Below are 15,784 nucleotides of genomic sequence, written 5' to 3'. Positions count from 1 at the left end.
CTGTTATTCTCTCAAAGCGGAGGTCAAATTTCTTCACCTCTGCCAACTGGGAGTAAATAAAATACTGTAGGAAGTATCTGATGGTAAAATCTGTGTTAGAGGCATTATTCATAACACTGGCTTTTGACCCAGTCAGTTCTGTTTTTTGAAATACCCAAAGTAACTTTTGTTCATTTGTAGAACCAATCTGTGTTTACTTCATCCTATTTTTTCATCTGTTGTTTGTCAAAGGCTTATTCTAAATTAACCCTCTCCTGCACTGTCCTTTTTCTTTACCAGGCTTCATTCTCCTTCCATAACAGATCGTGCCACAGTCCCTCTACTTCTGCCAGTGTCCACAGGTGTTTGTCTATGGCTGTGGTGTCCTACAAGAATTAAACTTTTTTGTTGCATTAATTTCTTAGGAAAGCTCGAATAAGGAGGACAGTGTTAGGATTTGTAAAGACAGACTCAGAGGTTAACTCTCTTCAGGTAGCTGTGCTCCTGAGTACAGTTCTGTGGCATGGGTGAGCTTGCTTGGTGAGAAGGTAGCGGGTTGTTTCCAGTGAAGCTGTACCTGTTGCTTACTGAGTCCTAATTAAGTCATGACAGACCAGTGTCATGAGTGCTTTCTTCTTCAGGAGCACTTTTGACATGTAAAGACTACAGTATCGATCGTTAGCAATCTGGTGGATGCTGAAATCAATTGGCACCTCTTATTAGTGGTCAAAAAAGGATCAAGGGCTTGGTGTCAAGGACAGCTCAGTAGCAGCCGGTATCTCACTGTTACTAAAATTTTCATAATTTGAATGCAACGTGAACGTTGCCTTTAGTGTAATGATACCATTTATTTTTCAGTAATGTTCCTACTGCAAATTCATCTTGCAATATTTAGATTTTATACTGCTAACTTAATAATTAAAGCAACAAATGAATAATCTTAGTAGCTTGTGAATGAGAAAATGACTGGAGATCATGGTTTGGCTCACAGTTCTATTCGAGCCTTTCTGTAGAGTTTGTGCGTGTCACCTGATCTTCTTCAGTTGGCCAGGACATAAAATGGGTATGTTACTGCCCTGTGGTAGGAAGATACTGCCTTAAGGCAAAAATGCAGCACTGGCATTGAGTTAAAGTATTTGAAGCTTTAAAATACGCGAGGGTTGGTTTTGTTTATTGTATATATACTAGCATGTGACAAAGATGTGCAAAAAGAATCACAGAATCATGGAATGGTTTGGATTGGAAGGGACCTTAAAGATCATCTAGCTCCCCTAGGGCAGAATCCCCTCCCTTGACCTGCTGAAGGACTGATTGTAAAATACTTACAAGCTGTGGAGTCTCTTAACATTACTTAACTCATCTTTGTTAAATGGCTGTCATAAATCCATACCACTTCTAGTTGAGCTTGAGCTTTTAGATAGCTGCAAGAGATGAGGAGTTGCTGGCGAGTTGCTGCATGAGCTACGGATGTACCCGCAAGACAGCCCGGGCGGTTGTAGCGTCGGTTAGGTAGGCAGCACTGTTAGTTGAAAGAAACGTTACACAGAACTTGACAAAACAGCTCTCTTATCTGCTGAGAGTATCTGTCCTCCTGATGTCAAGGGTTGTGCAATTTTGGAGTGGTGTTTTGCAAGATCAGGTGAATTTGTCCAATGCTCTTCCTTGCTCCAGGCCTGTTGCTGCTGTCTATTGTGTAAGGTTATCACCTTGCTCTCCTTCTGGACCCTGACTCTGATCTCATTCAGCCAACTAGCCCAGTCATGAGGTTCACAGCTTTCCCCTGGGAAGTTGAATTACAGAAGAACTTGATGGGTGCTCACTGGCCCAGCAGGTAGGCAGTTCTACCTCTTTGCAGTGGCACTGGACTGCGGGATGGACTTCTGGGCTCCTGGAGCTGCAGCCGGTGTCCCACAGCACTCATTGCTGCTTCAAGATTTCCAAATAACAGCATAATGAGGTACATTTGTGCATGTCCATGCTGGACTGGCTTTGACTTTTGCAGGAGACAGCACAAGCCCTTCTCGAATGAATACTGTGGTACTGAGGTGACTTTACTACTTAGAAGTCACATTGCAGTTGTCCTGATCTGCCAATTGAAGCTAATAGCAAATAACGCAAGGTTTGATTACTTTCAGGATATTTCAGATAAATGTTCTCAATAGAAAGAAAATCTGTGCTCTGAAAATCAGGATTAATTTATTACTGTTATGCCCTAGCAATTTAAAATGTGGCTTTTCTGTGAGCACTATTTTATTGACCATGGTGGAACAATAGACCAGCATTTCTTGAGAAGAGGTCTGTTTATGTAGAATGGCATGAACCAGCAGAGGAAGCACAGAATGCATTTCCTTTGAGTAACAGAAATGGATAGGTAAAGTGGGAAAACTTGTTAAACTCAAAATCTTAGAAAGAGATGATACATCTCTATGACTGCCCTCAGTAGGGTGATCTTCTGCAAGCTAATATATGGCAGACAGAGAAAGAAATGGAGCATGGCTATGCTAGCATTGACTTCTGCCACTAGTTTTGCTGAAAGAATAATGAAAAATCTAAGAGCAAGTCACTTAAATTTTTGGGAACAGATAGTAACAAAAATATGCCCCCTTTAATTTTTAGAGTAGGGAGCATTGTAGACTTGAAATTGCTGTGCACCTGAGAAAAATGGCTTCACTGTGAGAAAGAAATGAGATTTTAGAAGGTGAAGTGCAGCCAACCCTGTGTGCCTTTATCTCTGTGCTAATGAGTTTATTTTTAGGAGGAGTGTGATTTTTTTTTTTGTGGGATTCCAGTGCAGCTGATGAATGTTTCTGGAAGCCTGTGTGCAGGCTTGTGAACTAACCTACAGCTGGTAGTTACCTTTCATTTGAAAGAGGCAGAATATGTGCATGAAGCATTACAATGCAAAAAGCTGTATTTAAATGTAAAGTCGTGCTGCTTATTTATGGTGAAAGGTGTTGCTTTTCAGGGTTGCAAAGGATGCTCTGCAATCCTTTGTTTTAACGCACTGCTGAGCACTCAGTGGGAGCAGCCTATTTTTAACCTTCGTTTGTTTATGAAAAACCAGTTGAAACACAGCATTAGTGTAATCCTTTTTTCTTTTGTTTCCCATCGCAGTTCTCTTACCAAGGTCCTATTCTTTAGGATTGCTACCAGGCCTGATTTATGAATCATCTGATAAAAGAGCCAGCTCCACTCCCAGAAATGTGCCTTAGGTAGAATTGTATGCCAGTGAGTCAGCTTTAGGGCAGCGTTTTCAAAGGAACACTATATAAATTACACAGTATCCGTGTGGGGGTGGCTTAGTGTTATGAAAAATCTGCTCTCGAGCATCGTGCACACACATCCACACAGAGCTGAGTCAACTGTCTTGAGTTAAATTGAGTGCTGGTCACACTTCTGTTGTTTTAAGTGCATGGGTATTTTAATGTTTAAAATTACACTTAAAATAAGAATGTATGGTATCTTGGAGAGGAGATGAACAAGTTCAAAAGATAGCAGTTGAGAAGTGCAGAAAGTGTTGGTACTTCTGCGTTTGCCTGGATGCAGATTGTTTTTTTCTGATAGAGGTCTAATTATTTGGATTAATTAGTTTTTACTTAGAAATTTTGTTGTTGGGCATGTCTGTGGTATTCTTACTACACTCACTGGTGAGTTTGAATTAAGCGTGTTGGCTTTTAATGGAAAGGAAGGCGATTGGGGTAGAAAAAAAGCATGACCAACATGCAGATACACCTACAAAGGTTTTTGGTGAAGTTTTGGAAGTGGCCATTCAACATCTCCACATCTTCAGAGTGATGTGGCTCTCTGTCAGAAGAGGATGTAACCTTGATCTTTACCAAAAGTTTCTCTGATATGAGGAAGTGGACTGGTGCATTATGGTCAACTCTTCAGTACCCAGGTCATGTGCTGCTTCTGTCCTTACCCAACCCACCATCCTTAGACACATAGTCTATCAAGTGCTTGATTCAGAGATCTTGATGGACTTGCCTGAGTGTTTACACTTAGAAAAAGAGAAGTCAACTGTTTTACGTGATTTTGTTCGCCTCAGTTGTACACAGTTGTCATTACCAATCCCACACCTCTCATTTATTCCATCTATGCTCAGTTACATTGGTTAAATGTGAGATAATGTCGTCCACTGGTGATGGAAATAATAGTTTATGTAAGTATGAGCCACTATAGTCTTTAGTTCTGTATAAATACGAAAACATTCAGATTTAGGTGAAAATACTGACTTCTGTGATGCTGAAGCTGTAAGGTAGTAGATGCTCTGGAAGGATCTCAGTAGTTAGCCATGTGTTCTGAACAAGTAACTCCTGTGCAGCAGTGCAGTTTAACTTTTCATTTATGTAGTCACAATAGCTTAAAGAACCCACTTGATGTTATTTTCTGCAGAAACGTAGGTACAGTTTCCCTTTTTTTTTTTTAAATTACAGCTTGCAGATGAATGGCTAGTGGTGCGAGGAGGGAGGTTGTTCAGACTGTTTTCTTTCAGTGCTAAAATGGCATTAAAAGGCAACATTCTGCTGGATAATTTTTTTCATTTAAATAATTGCTAGAATTGGCTTAAGAAGGTGATACGGTCGTAAGCAGGGAAAAGAAGTGGTCTGTTGGAGTCTGAATAAGAGGAAATGTGTCAGTAATGAACTCAAGTGACTTCTAACAGCAAGTTGCTGTGAAAAACTTAGTACTTTTGAAGTAAGAACCTGTCATATCCACAGCTGCTGAGAAAAAGAGATGGTTTGCTTCATCGAAGCATTCTGTATTGTGAATCAGTTCATAACACCTAAAATGATAATGTACAATTAAGGTTAGGGTACTGTGGTGTTTCCTTATCGTTTGTTTGGGTGAAACTCATTTCCTTCTGACATTGCAGGTGATACAATTATAAAGAACAACATTTACTGAGAGCAAAGCAAAGAAAAATATTGTGAAGGATGTATGAGTGGCCAGTTATTGATTGATAAAGGGCATGTATGCCATCTTCAGTATTACTCTATGTGCTGTTGTATATATTACTTAATAGCATACATTCCATTATAGTTGTTCTTTAGGAAGATGCTAACACTTATTTGAATTTAATTTTTTGCTTTTTAATCATTTTTTTAATCTTCATAAATCTCAGAGCAAACAGTGCTGTGAAAGAAACACTCAGTACCTTCTTCTGTGTCTAGTCGGAACCTGTGAGTTCAAGGTGTGATGAGACCAAACAGCAGGTAGTTTTTAATCAGATTTGTGGTTTGTTTTGTTTTTTTTTTTTCCTAAAGGGATGGCTTATTGCTTGCCCTCCCTTCCCTCATCTTCCTGCCAGCTCTGGCAGAAAATTTCACTTATTTTCTGGTTTTGTTTGTTCAGTGTGTACAAATTATGTGCCATGAGTCCACAATTTGAAAATATTTCCCAGGTAAAGATTTATTTATTTTATTTAAAGTTAGATATTTAATGGCTTCTACATACTGGTGTCTTCTGTATGCAGTTGGAAAAGAAAAGAATTTCTGTTGGAAAAATCTAGCACAGAATTTTTTTACAGAGTTGCTTTTTTAAATTGTCAGTGCAGTATCTGTGCATCAGAAGAAGAATGACATTTCTGAGCGATGTCTAATTAAGTATCCATCTGTGCCTGTAAGCATCACAGCTTATTTTTCAGTGCTGTGTTGTTCTCATTTAATAAGTAAGAAACTAGTCTTTCTCTAGCATCACCTTGAGGTTACCTTTTCTAGTACTGTTACTAGAAAAGTGAGTGGCAAGAAAGGAATGGAGTTTTTCCATATAGTCTTCCTCTCTCTGATCTATATATTTCTCAAGTATAGAACCAAATCAGTACGTTTTTTCTTTCTTTAAGGCAAAGCTTTTGATGGCATAGATATTTTCCCCTGAACTGTCTGTATTCTTCCCTGTTTGAGTCACAACAGACTTTTTTTCCACCAAAATAAATTTGAAGTTCTCTTTTGTATATGTACTAATAGTCGAACTGTTGAATTTTAAAATAGCCACTTCAAGGGACCTGGAGCGTACAAACCTTATCAGAGCAAGTATCTTGTCCATGCACACAAAACCACACATCAATGTTGACCAAATACTTTTGTGAAGTTACCAGTCCTGTGCTGCAATGTTACTGAAAACACAAGTCACTGATCCCTGTGTGAGGGATCAAACCAGCGTGCCTTGAGTAGTTACAGTAAGATCCTGCTTAATAATAAAAAAAAATCTTCTTTAGTCAGTGAATTAGACTGTTGGCAAGGTGGCAGCATGTAGATGAAATGTATTTTTTTCTGGCTGATAGGCTAGAGAGATGGAAAGGCGTACAGGTGTTCTTACAGTCCCCTTGGGAGCTGTGAGGTGGCTGATGTTCCCAAGTAGGATGGGATGAAAAGAGAGTCTCTAGTTCACTTTGGCTGCCCTTTAGCTTTGTGTCGAGCTCCCCAGGCTGATAAGATGAACAGTGCAGAAGCTGTTCTGCAGTTATTAGTCTGAATTTTTAAATACATTTCTTTTGGCCACGATAGTCTTCTTCCTGTCTGTGTTTGAGCTACTGAATTTTTCCTTGCATAAGCAGAAAATACATTTCAAAGCTCTTAGAAAATATATTTTTCTTTTCAAAGCGCATGGCCAGAGCAAACCTGAGAGTTGCACTAGCAGGTACAATACATAACCCTCTGTGTATAACTCCTGGCCAGTAATTTAATCATCAAATCTGCATTTTATTTACCTGTATAATAGGAGAATTATTTGATAATGTAGATTTGCAGATAAAATGTGTAGAAATACTGATTTTATTACAGTATTGGCATGCATTTATGTCTCAGAACATGTGTATTCATCATTTGGTTTGTTGATGCTGTGATGTGGCCTTAGAAATAAATTTTTTCTTACATGATATTTATTGCCTACATTAAATTACCATCTCCAGAAATTCTTATTTTGTTTTCACGAGGGTTTTACTCAGTGCAAGTATTGGCAAACATTTCTCTTATATGTATCTTCCTGTATTTTACAATATGTATTTTATTTTTTTTTTTTTGAAAGTGAAGTGCTGGTTTTACTGTTTGGGTTTTGAGGTGTTTTTTTTCATATTTAGCAAACCTAGAGTTGTCATCTCCATCTTTCTTGTGTTGCCTGATGTTAACTAAGCTTGCTTTCCTTAACTGGTGTTTCTGTCCCATAAATATTTTCATAATTCTCTTGCACCATCCAGCATTTCATTCATTAGCCTGAAGGAAGCATGGACTCTATTTTAATATTTAAAAATGAAGTTTCAAAGTGGATTAGGGCAAGCAGGACAACGTTGAGCTTTTCATGACACCTTTTAGAAGCAGGGAAGTAGCCTTATTCTGTGCAACAGATGGAGTAGGGGGAAGCAGCATATAATTACATATGTACAGTTACAGGCAGCTTGGGATGGATCAGGAAACTGCAGAAGGATTGTCAGGGTGCAGAAAAATCTCCCTGAACCATCCATTCTGGGGCTGCTCAAGTACTAATTGCCCTTGTCTGCAAAAATAATTTTTAAAAAAACAGTAGATTAAAACTTAACACTGCTTTTTCTTGTCTACACTATTTTTGAAGTGCCATAAATGTATCGTTTACTATACTTCTAAACCCATGAATGATTTGTTCCATACCATTCATCTGGAAGCAGCTGTCATAAATAAAAGATCTCTATGTTGAATTCCAAGTGAAAATTTATGTGGATGGCGGAGTGTGAATAATGAAGATAATATGGTAAATATTGATCTCTCAAAAAAAATTACCCTGAAGGTGCTTCAGGTACTTTTGCATTGATAACGTGCAAGTTATCAATCGGATAAATAGCTTGGTTTTTTTTGTGTTTGCACTGATGCAATGCCATTTATGAAATTACAACTTAAAGTAAAATATAGGGTACTGGTGTGGGTGGATGCCGTTCCTTGCTTGCAGACCATGCTATTTGATGCTGTTTTCTTGGCAGATTTGAGAGAAACAAGCTCAGCCTGTAGGTTCTCATACAACCAGGACTTCTATGTGAGACACTTAAGGAGCACTTGAATGATGTATTAGATACTCCCAAAAAGTCTTTACATGACTCACCAGCATGGTAGTTCTCTGTTGAGAACAAATCTGTGTTACACATAGCTAATGTTTCTGAAGACCTTGCCTTTAGATGTTGTAAACTCTGTGTCTTGACAATTTAGTATGACTTCATGGTGCTTCTTTTAAATAGAATCACAGAATGGTTTGGGTTGGAAGAGACCTTAAAGACCATCTAGTTCCAACCCCCTGCCACAGGCAGGGACACCTTCCACTAGACCAGGTTGCTCCAAGCCCCATCCAGCCTGGCCTTGAACACTGCCAGGGAGGGGGCAGCCACAGCTTCTCTGGGCAACCTGTTCCGGTGTCTCACCACCCTCACAGCAGAGAATTCCTTCCTAATAACTAATCTAAATCTCCCCTCTTTCAGTTTAAAACCATTCCCCCTCGTCCTGTCACCCCATGCCCTTGTCAAAAATCCCTCTCCAGCTTTCCTGTAGCCCCTTCAGGTACTGGAAGGTGCTAGGAGGTCTCCCCGGAGCCTTCTCTTCTCCAGGCTGAACAGCCCCAGCTCTCTCAGCCTGTCTCCAGAGCAGAGGTGCTCCAGCCCTCTGAGCATCTTCGTGGGCCTCCTCTGGACTTGCTCCAACAGCTCCATGTCCTTCTTCTGTTGGGGGCCCAGAGCTGGACGCAGCACTGCAGGGGGGGTCTCCCGAGAGCGGAGCAGAGGGGCAGAATCCCCTCCCTCGCCCTGCTGGCCACACTGCTGGGGATGCAGCCCAGGACACGGGTGGCTTTCTGGGCTGCCAGCGCGCGTTGCCGGCTCATGGTGAGCTTCTCGTCACCCATCACCCCCAAGTCCTTCTCCTCAGGGCTGCTCTCAATCCATTCTCCACCCAGCCTGTATTTGTGCTTGGGATTGCCCCGACCCACGTCTACAAATACATCTTTGTTGTATGAGATCTACTAGCAGAGCTATTACACTGGAAAAGGAAGGTGTTTGTACTCTTGCTCTGTAATGTTCAGTAGCCGCTCGGTTTCTGCTCGAAGTGACTGGATTTCTCCTGTGTCATGTTGGTACTGTAAGTTTGCAAATTAGCATCAAAACATTTTAATTTCATAAGGTTGAGGTCCCCTTCAACTGAAAGTAAATTTGTCATAGATATGGAAACTGAACTACATTCTGGTCTGTCCAGGTAAATGACTACCAAGTCTGGGAATTTTCAGGCTGGCATTGTTCATAAGGGCTAAAATTCTCCATTAAAATACGTTTAAATCTCTAGCTAAAGAGGTTTAGCGTATTTTGCTTGTAAGATATTGATTTAAATTTTATAAAGCAAGAGTTTAGAAATATTTTTATTATTTACTGATCTGTTTTGATTATTCTAGTGAGGTGAACCTCATTTAATGTGATTCCAGTACCGTCTTTCATGGGTGTGTAAAAGGAAGAGTAGTTTGGTGTAACAGGATGAGTTCTCTCAGAAAAAGTAAGGTAAAGAAAACAAATACAATACTGAACCATACTGTCTGTAATTGAAAGCAATGAGTTGATTAGGTAATATTGTGAAGAGCAGGATTGAATGAGTTATTTGGGTAAATTATTCTTACTGTTCTGTTCTCATGCAGGCTGCTGTATTGCTGAAGTCCATATCTAGTTCACCCAGTCTTCCAGACCGCGTGCTCCATGCTTTGAGACCAGGACGACCTTGGTGTTCTGAAATGAAGATGGAGGCAGTGGGAAAAGCAGAGGAACTTGTTGATTTGGAAGTTCCACCAAAGACTTCCGAAAAGCAAGAGACGGCTCCTGATGAAGACGGACCTATAGAACTGGAGACACAAACTCAGAAAGACACCATGCCCGCTGCAGGAGACTCTGCGGTGCTCTCTTCAATGCCTTGCTTACTGATGGAACTGAGGCGAGACTCCTCGGAGTCTCAGCTAGCATCTACAGAGAGCGATAAGCCAACGGGTGGCCGAGTTTACGAGAGTGACTCTTCTAATCATTGCATGCTTTCCCCTTCTTCCAGTGGGCATTTGGCTGACTCAGATACATTGTCTTCCACAGAAGAGAATGAGCCCTGTCAAGCTGAAGCTGCTGTAGAGGGAGATCCTTCTGCGGTGTCTGGGGCAACAGTTGGGAGGAAATCCAGGCGATCCAGGTCCGAAAGTGAGACTTCAACAATGGCTGCCAAGAAAAACCGACAGTCTAGTGATAAGCAGAATGGTCGAGTTACCAAGGTAAAAGGTCATCGAAGCCAAAAGCACAAAGAAAGAATCCGGCTCTTAAGACAGAAAAGGGAGGCAGCTGCTCGCAAGAAGTACAACCTGCTGCAGGACAGCAGTACCAGCGATAGTGACCTGACGTGTGACTCGAGCACGAGTTCATCAGATGATGATGAAGAGGTTTCAGGGAGCAGCAAGACAATCACTGCAGAGATACCAGGTAGAGGATGTTTTTTAAACTGAACTGTAACGCATCTGACATCGTTTCTCAGCTGTCATGCTAAATTAGATGAGTGACACTTGAGAAAAACCAGGAGAACTGCAGCTCTGTAAATTTGAAGACTGCAGTATGTTAACAAGACATGGGCAAATTTTAAAATCTGTTCTGAGGTTTCAGTGCAGTTTTGCACACTAACAAAGCATAGAAATGGTAAATTGGAGGAAGGACTATCTTTGAATTCTGGAATTTTCAGATCTTTTCCTTTGTAAGCCTATATGAACTCCTATTAGTGCTGTCAAATCCCATTAGATGGTGATAATCTAATAAATCTAGTAAATACATTCTTAAGATAAGTGGCCAGCTTTGCTTTAAATATATTAAGACCACAGCTCAGCAGCTGTGTTAGAAATAACGTGGCATACCTCTTGCCCGTGTTACAGTAAGGCCCTCTTCACCGTTGCACTTACACTGTGCTTTCAGCTCTACATTTCAGTGCATGACAAACCTACTTAGCCTTATTGTAAATTCTTGCAGATTGCAGCTGGTCACCTATTTTAGGACATCAACTTGTTTACACAGGTGCCCAAGCTATATCCACACCTAAATTTTCAACATTTTAGACAAAGCTGTTACCATTTTCCTATGTCATAAGGATCTATAATTTCTATACTTTTAATTCTCTGACACATCTGTGTTAAGATTGGAGGCAGCACATTATAAGAGCCTTCTCATTATTTTATTAGCAAAAGAAAGATAAATTCTTCAAGTTTTTTGTCTGCTGACTCTGTTATTTTATTAGCCCAAGTGCCGTGGACAGGATTTTGTGTGCATTGTTCTTGCAGCATATTATACCATAGAACCATCATCATATGGCAATCTTCATATGGCAATCAAAATAAAATCACATCAAAATAAACTTTTTGGCTTGCCAATTTTTACTGGGTTACATGCCTTTTTGCCTCCAGTGCTAGAAGACTTTTTTTTTTTTGGGAGATCGATATCAGCTTACATAGGGCAAGAACATTTAAAGGAAAACTGCAATAATTAGTCTTAAATTGCTGAACTAACGTTTGCTAGATGAATTATTTAAAATATTTGCAGCAGATTTGACAAATAACTGTTCTGACTTGATTATGGTGAATGATTCTGTCACCATGAGAACTGGCATTTTTCCCACATGCTGCTAAGAAGCAGGTTGCACAAAATAAGTTAATGTTTATTATTAGAAAGTCTGGGAAAGGCATAGTCCTTCTATAATTACTGTGTAGTAAACTTTTAATAGAAATTCTAAAATTATTTTTACCAATTTAGTAGTCAGTCAAACTTCTAGCTTTCATAGTTTTGTGCCTTTTTGTTTGCTATATTTATGTTTTGGGCAGTTAAAGCTTGATTTAAAGCCTGTCGAAGAAGACATGAGTTTTGGGACAGGTTCGTCCCCACCCCTAAAAAAAAACCCAAAACACACAAAATAAATCCCCTAGGTTGTATTATTTCTTAAATCATAAGAGTACCTTGTGACCCAGAAAGGCACCACATGGTATTTTCAGAGCTGCCTAGATTTCTGACTTCCATTGCAGAGATCTGAAACCACTCTAGGATACTTTTCTGTGTCAGTAGGCTCTTCTGTATTTGAGCTCTCAGTCTTAACTGTGAGATGCTTGCAGTGAAAAGTTCCCATTCTAGTGCATGAAAGAACTTGATGATTTAGTGATGATCACACCAAGGCCCAATTTTACCTGTGATGCAAGATGTGGGAGTGCAAAAACCATCCTGAGGAACAATGACCTTTATTTTTATTTCATAGCACGTATCATCTGCTTGATACTAAATTACATTTAAGACATTAAATTTTGAGCTGTCCTTTTGGAATTAGGTGCAATGCATACCTGCCACATTGCAGTTTTCCTTTAAACAGAAATGAACTTGGTTTGTGGGAAACAGTCTCCAAGTACAAGAGAAAAATGTTCTTTATAGATATAAGGACAAGGTTGGCCAAAAATGCATCCTGTGCTACTTGTGGGTTAATGAAACGTTGTGGTCTTAACAGATGCAGTGGAGCTCTGAGTCTGAGTAGGACTCCCAGCTCTCTGTCGCAGTGGTAGGTTCACATGCCATCTGCGATCCCTCTTCTTGGAACTGGCAAAGTGCTTAACTTAAAATTTTTTGGACTAGAAAGCCATTTTAGTGCACTTAGAATTACACTGTGAATATCCTCAAAATTTAGGGAATGAACACGTAGTTAGAAAATAATACAGGGTATCAAAAAGCGTTACTGGAAATTCAGGCCATGAGTGTCCTCTGCAAACAGTTAAAAGCCAAGAGAAAACTTCAGGTTTAACTTGATAAACTTGAGTGTCAAGGAACTACAATGCACCTGTCAGAAGGACATAAGCTTGCAAATACTTTTGCCTTTACTTTTGAAAAAGTCTGTACACATTGATGCAGAAGAGTTTTACAGGTAGTCTGCGTTCCCCTCAGTCTTGCTGTATTGGGACACTTCAGCTGTAATGTTGGTTACTGTCTAAACGTAGCTTATTATTGGGACTGATTTTCAAATGTCTGTTGTCTGGAAAAATAGCTTTGCCAACAGAGATGCTCTAAATTTTTAGTGATGGTTAATTTAATGTGGTCTTTGTGTACAGAGGTTGTACATACTCTGGCTCTTAACCTTCTATCGGCACGTGTAGTGTTACATAAGACAGTTTGCTTGTGTGTGGTCTGAAAATTGAAGTGCCACGTTTGAGAATACAATAGTATTTTTTCATGTCATGTTACTAAACCTCTTCCATTTTAATAGTGCAGTTATTTTTTTCAAACCATCCACGTGACTGGTTCTCTGCAGTATGTTTGGCTAAATTAGCAAGGTAAGGAAAATGTTCAGTGAAATACATAATAATGCCACAAACATCTGTAGTGTTACTAGCTTCACTTTGTGCATGTACCCAAGTTGTGAACGGAGCAGTTGTGCAACAGAGAGTGAGTTCTCTCTGCTGAACTCAAATGTAATGTGGATTAAAATACTGGCAGGCTTGGTTTTCTTCTCAACAAAGATTGAAGACTAAAAAGTTGCCATCTTACTGGTAGTACTTCAGTACAAATATTGTAAGCTTGGTAGGAATTTAGCACAATATGATATTATTCTGAATATATTATATGGTGTTAATTTATACTTGGAAATAACAGATTCAATCTAAACTTCATGGATGCTGCTGAGAATCTTGTCACTGACCTGAGCAGTCAGAAGCTTGGGCTCTTTTAATTCAGGGAATGCCATGATTTTTGAATTATTGCAGATGAAGAGCAATTTCTTACCTTTTAATGATTGAGCCTCTCTGTTGGCATTTAGGATTTTAGCAATCTTAAACAGATAGCATTCATATTGGGCATAAGAGGGTGATCATTGAGTCCTGAAATATGTTCTGCTAGACCTGCTGCTCTTGAAAGTCTTTCCTTTAAACAGTTTCAAATTTGACCATGCAAATTCAGTCTGAATAAAATTGGCGTGAGAGCAAGTCTGGGCGTCAATATTTATTTCTGTGGAAGAAGGGATTGTTAAAAATTCAACTATAATATGAAAATATTGGCATTTCACCACCGTTGTGCTTTCTACAACTCAGGAAAATCTGAATTGAAATAGAGGTGACTCATGTTTTAGGCTTTCAAAAGATCTGTTAAAAAGTTTGGGTATTGATGTTGAAAAAGGTGTTGCAGCTCACTTCGTTAAAAAAGAAAAAAAGATTTTTTTAATATGCAGAAATCCAAAGAGAGGGGCACGGTATGTGTGAGGGACTCCCAGCCAGGTTACTTCCTCCTAAGAATTGTGCATAGACCCTGGATGAAGCATCTTGCAAGGGATGAATTTGGTTGAAGTAACTTGGAATGACAATTATAGAAGAAGAGGGGGAAAAAAACCTGTTAAGAGTGATTTGCAGTAAAATACTCATTTGGAAACGTCAGGTAGCATAACGAAGGAATCCACCGTTGCTAATTAGAATGAAGATGCGGCGTATCTTCTTAAATTCTTATGTTGTCAGACTTCCTAAATTAAATAACTTTGGATTTGGTCGTTATTTGGATAGTACTTAATAGATCCCATAAAGAGACAGCATTGGGGCATTTCTCAGGTGCTGTTTTGCAGGAGGTATTGCCTTGAAAATAATGTTATGAGTCTTGGATTCTGACCCCTTTGTGATTGCAAACTTCTTCGCCTTTTAACGGCGTAACTTCAAAAACTGTAGAGCTGTAAGTTTACAGGTGGCAAAGGGACCAGTTAGATAAATGCTCACATTTTTATTGTAATAAAAATGCATTTTTAAACTTGATTTTTTTTTTTTTTTTAACGCTGAAGGGCACCAGTAAAGTAAAGATTCAATAAGGCTTGTAGGAACTGCAAGGGAAGCATTTGAAACATTGATTTGCTGCTACTGTAAATTGTAGATATACTGTGAATGATGCCTTTTAAAAATAGTATTACAGGGTAATATATATTTCAATACATAGTCTCTTCAGTTTACGAAACAGTTTTGTCAACTTTGACCATGCTAGTTCATTCCTAACTTGTAAAAGCTTACCTAGATTGTTTCACGTATCGCCATCAATAGCTTTTATTTAAATTGCAATTAAAACTTACTCAACATTACTTCAAGGTGCCTGATCATAAGCCTGTGGAAGTCAAAGACTGACGTTTAGTTCATTAATCATGGGATAACATGCCTGACTAAAGATGAATAAACAGAGTCATATTGGGTGTTCAACACTAGGGGTGTATGAAAAGAAGGAATATTTTTTTTCAGGGAGGGAAAACACGTTGCATATACAAATGGAACCACATGTTAGGAAATAGGCACCATTTTACTTAATTACTTTTAGTTAAAATGCAGTCAGAGGAATGTATATTGGTTGCTATAAAATAATTTATTTTTGAGCAGAGGACCTGAATGCTGAATTTCCAGCCTGTCTGATAGGTAAACAGATGACTTAAAGTAGGGGTTTTAATAGAAGGTTTTTGGCCCCCAGCGGGTAGCATTGCTACTGCTTGGAAATAGGAGGATAATCCTAGGCTTTGTTTAGTTGTTACTGAAGGACTTATGTATACCTCATTTAAATAGCTTCTAAAAATAATGTATTATTGAAGTAATACTGTAATTTCATGTACACAGTGAAATCCCAATAAAGATTTAGTGCCTTATGTTTTTATTAGTAAATATTTGCTTAGGTTGTGCAATGATTTCTCTCATTCTTAGGGTATTTTCTATTATTCTGAAGCTAGAGGATCCCACAAGTGTCACGTTTACATATTAATTGTCAGGTTCTGTAGCTGCTTTGTGTAGTTTAATGTGATACTTTTGTCTTGTT

The 15,784-nt window shown here is 39.1% G+C and overlaps 1 protein-coding gene across 2 annotated transcripts in view; it reads left to right on the top strand.

Annotated features, from left to right (window-relative positions):
- ARK2N (arkadia (RNF111) N-terminal like PKA signaling regulator 2N) overlaps window positions 1-15,784 on the top strand; it is a 43,357-nt gene that overhangs the window by 5,633 nt on the left and 21,940 nt on the right. For both annotated transcript variants that reach the window (XM_068423751.1, XM_068423750.1), the window contains one exon: window positions 9,613-10,429. In XM_068423751.1, the coding sequence (XP_068279852.1) occupies window positions 9,706-10,429 (724 nt within the window). In that variant the 5' untranslated portion in view covers window positions 9,613-9,705. The remainder of the gene's footprint in view (window positions 1-9,612; window positions 10,430-15,784) is intronic.

The sequence above is a fragment of the Nyctibius grandis genome, chromosome Z (assembly GCF_013368605.1).
Source record: "Nyctibius grandis isolate bNycGra1 chromosome Z, bNycGra1.pri, whole genome shotgun sequence".
In the NCBI taxonomy this organism is placed as follows: domain Eukaryota; kingdom Metazoa; phylum Chordata; class Aves; order Nyctibiiformes; family Nyctibiidae; genus Nyctibius; species Nyctibius grandis.
Note: the sequence above shows the minus strand (reverse complement) of the source record. Positions and strands in the feature narration are given on the sequence as shown.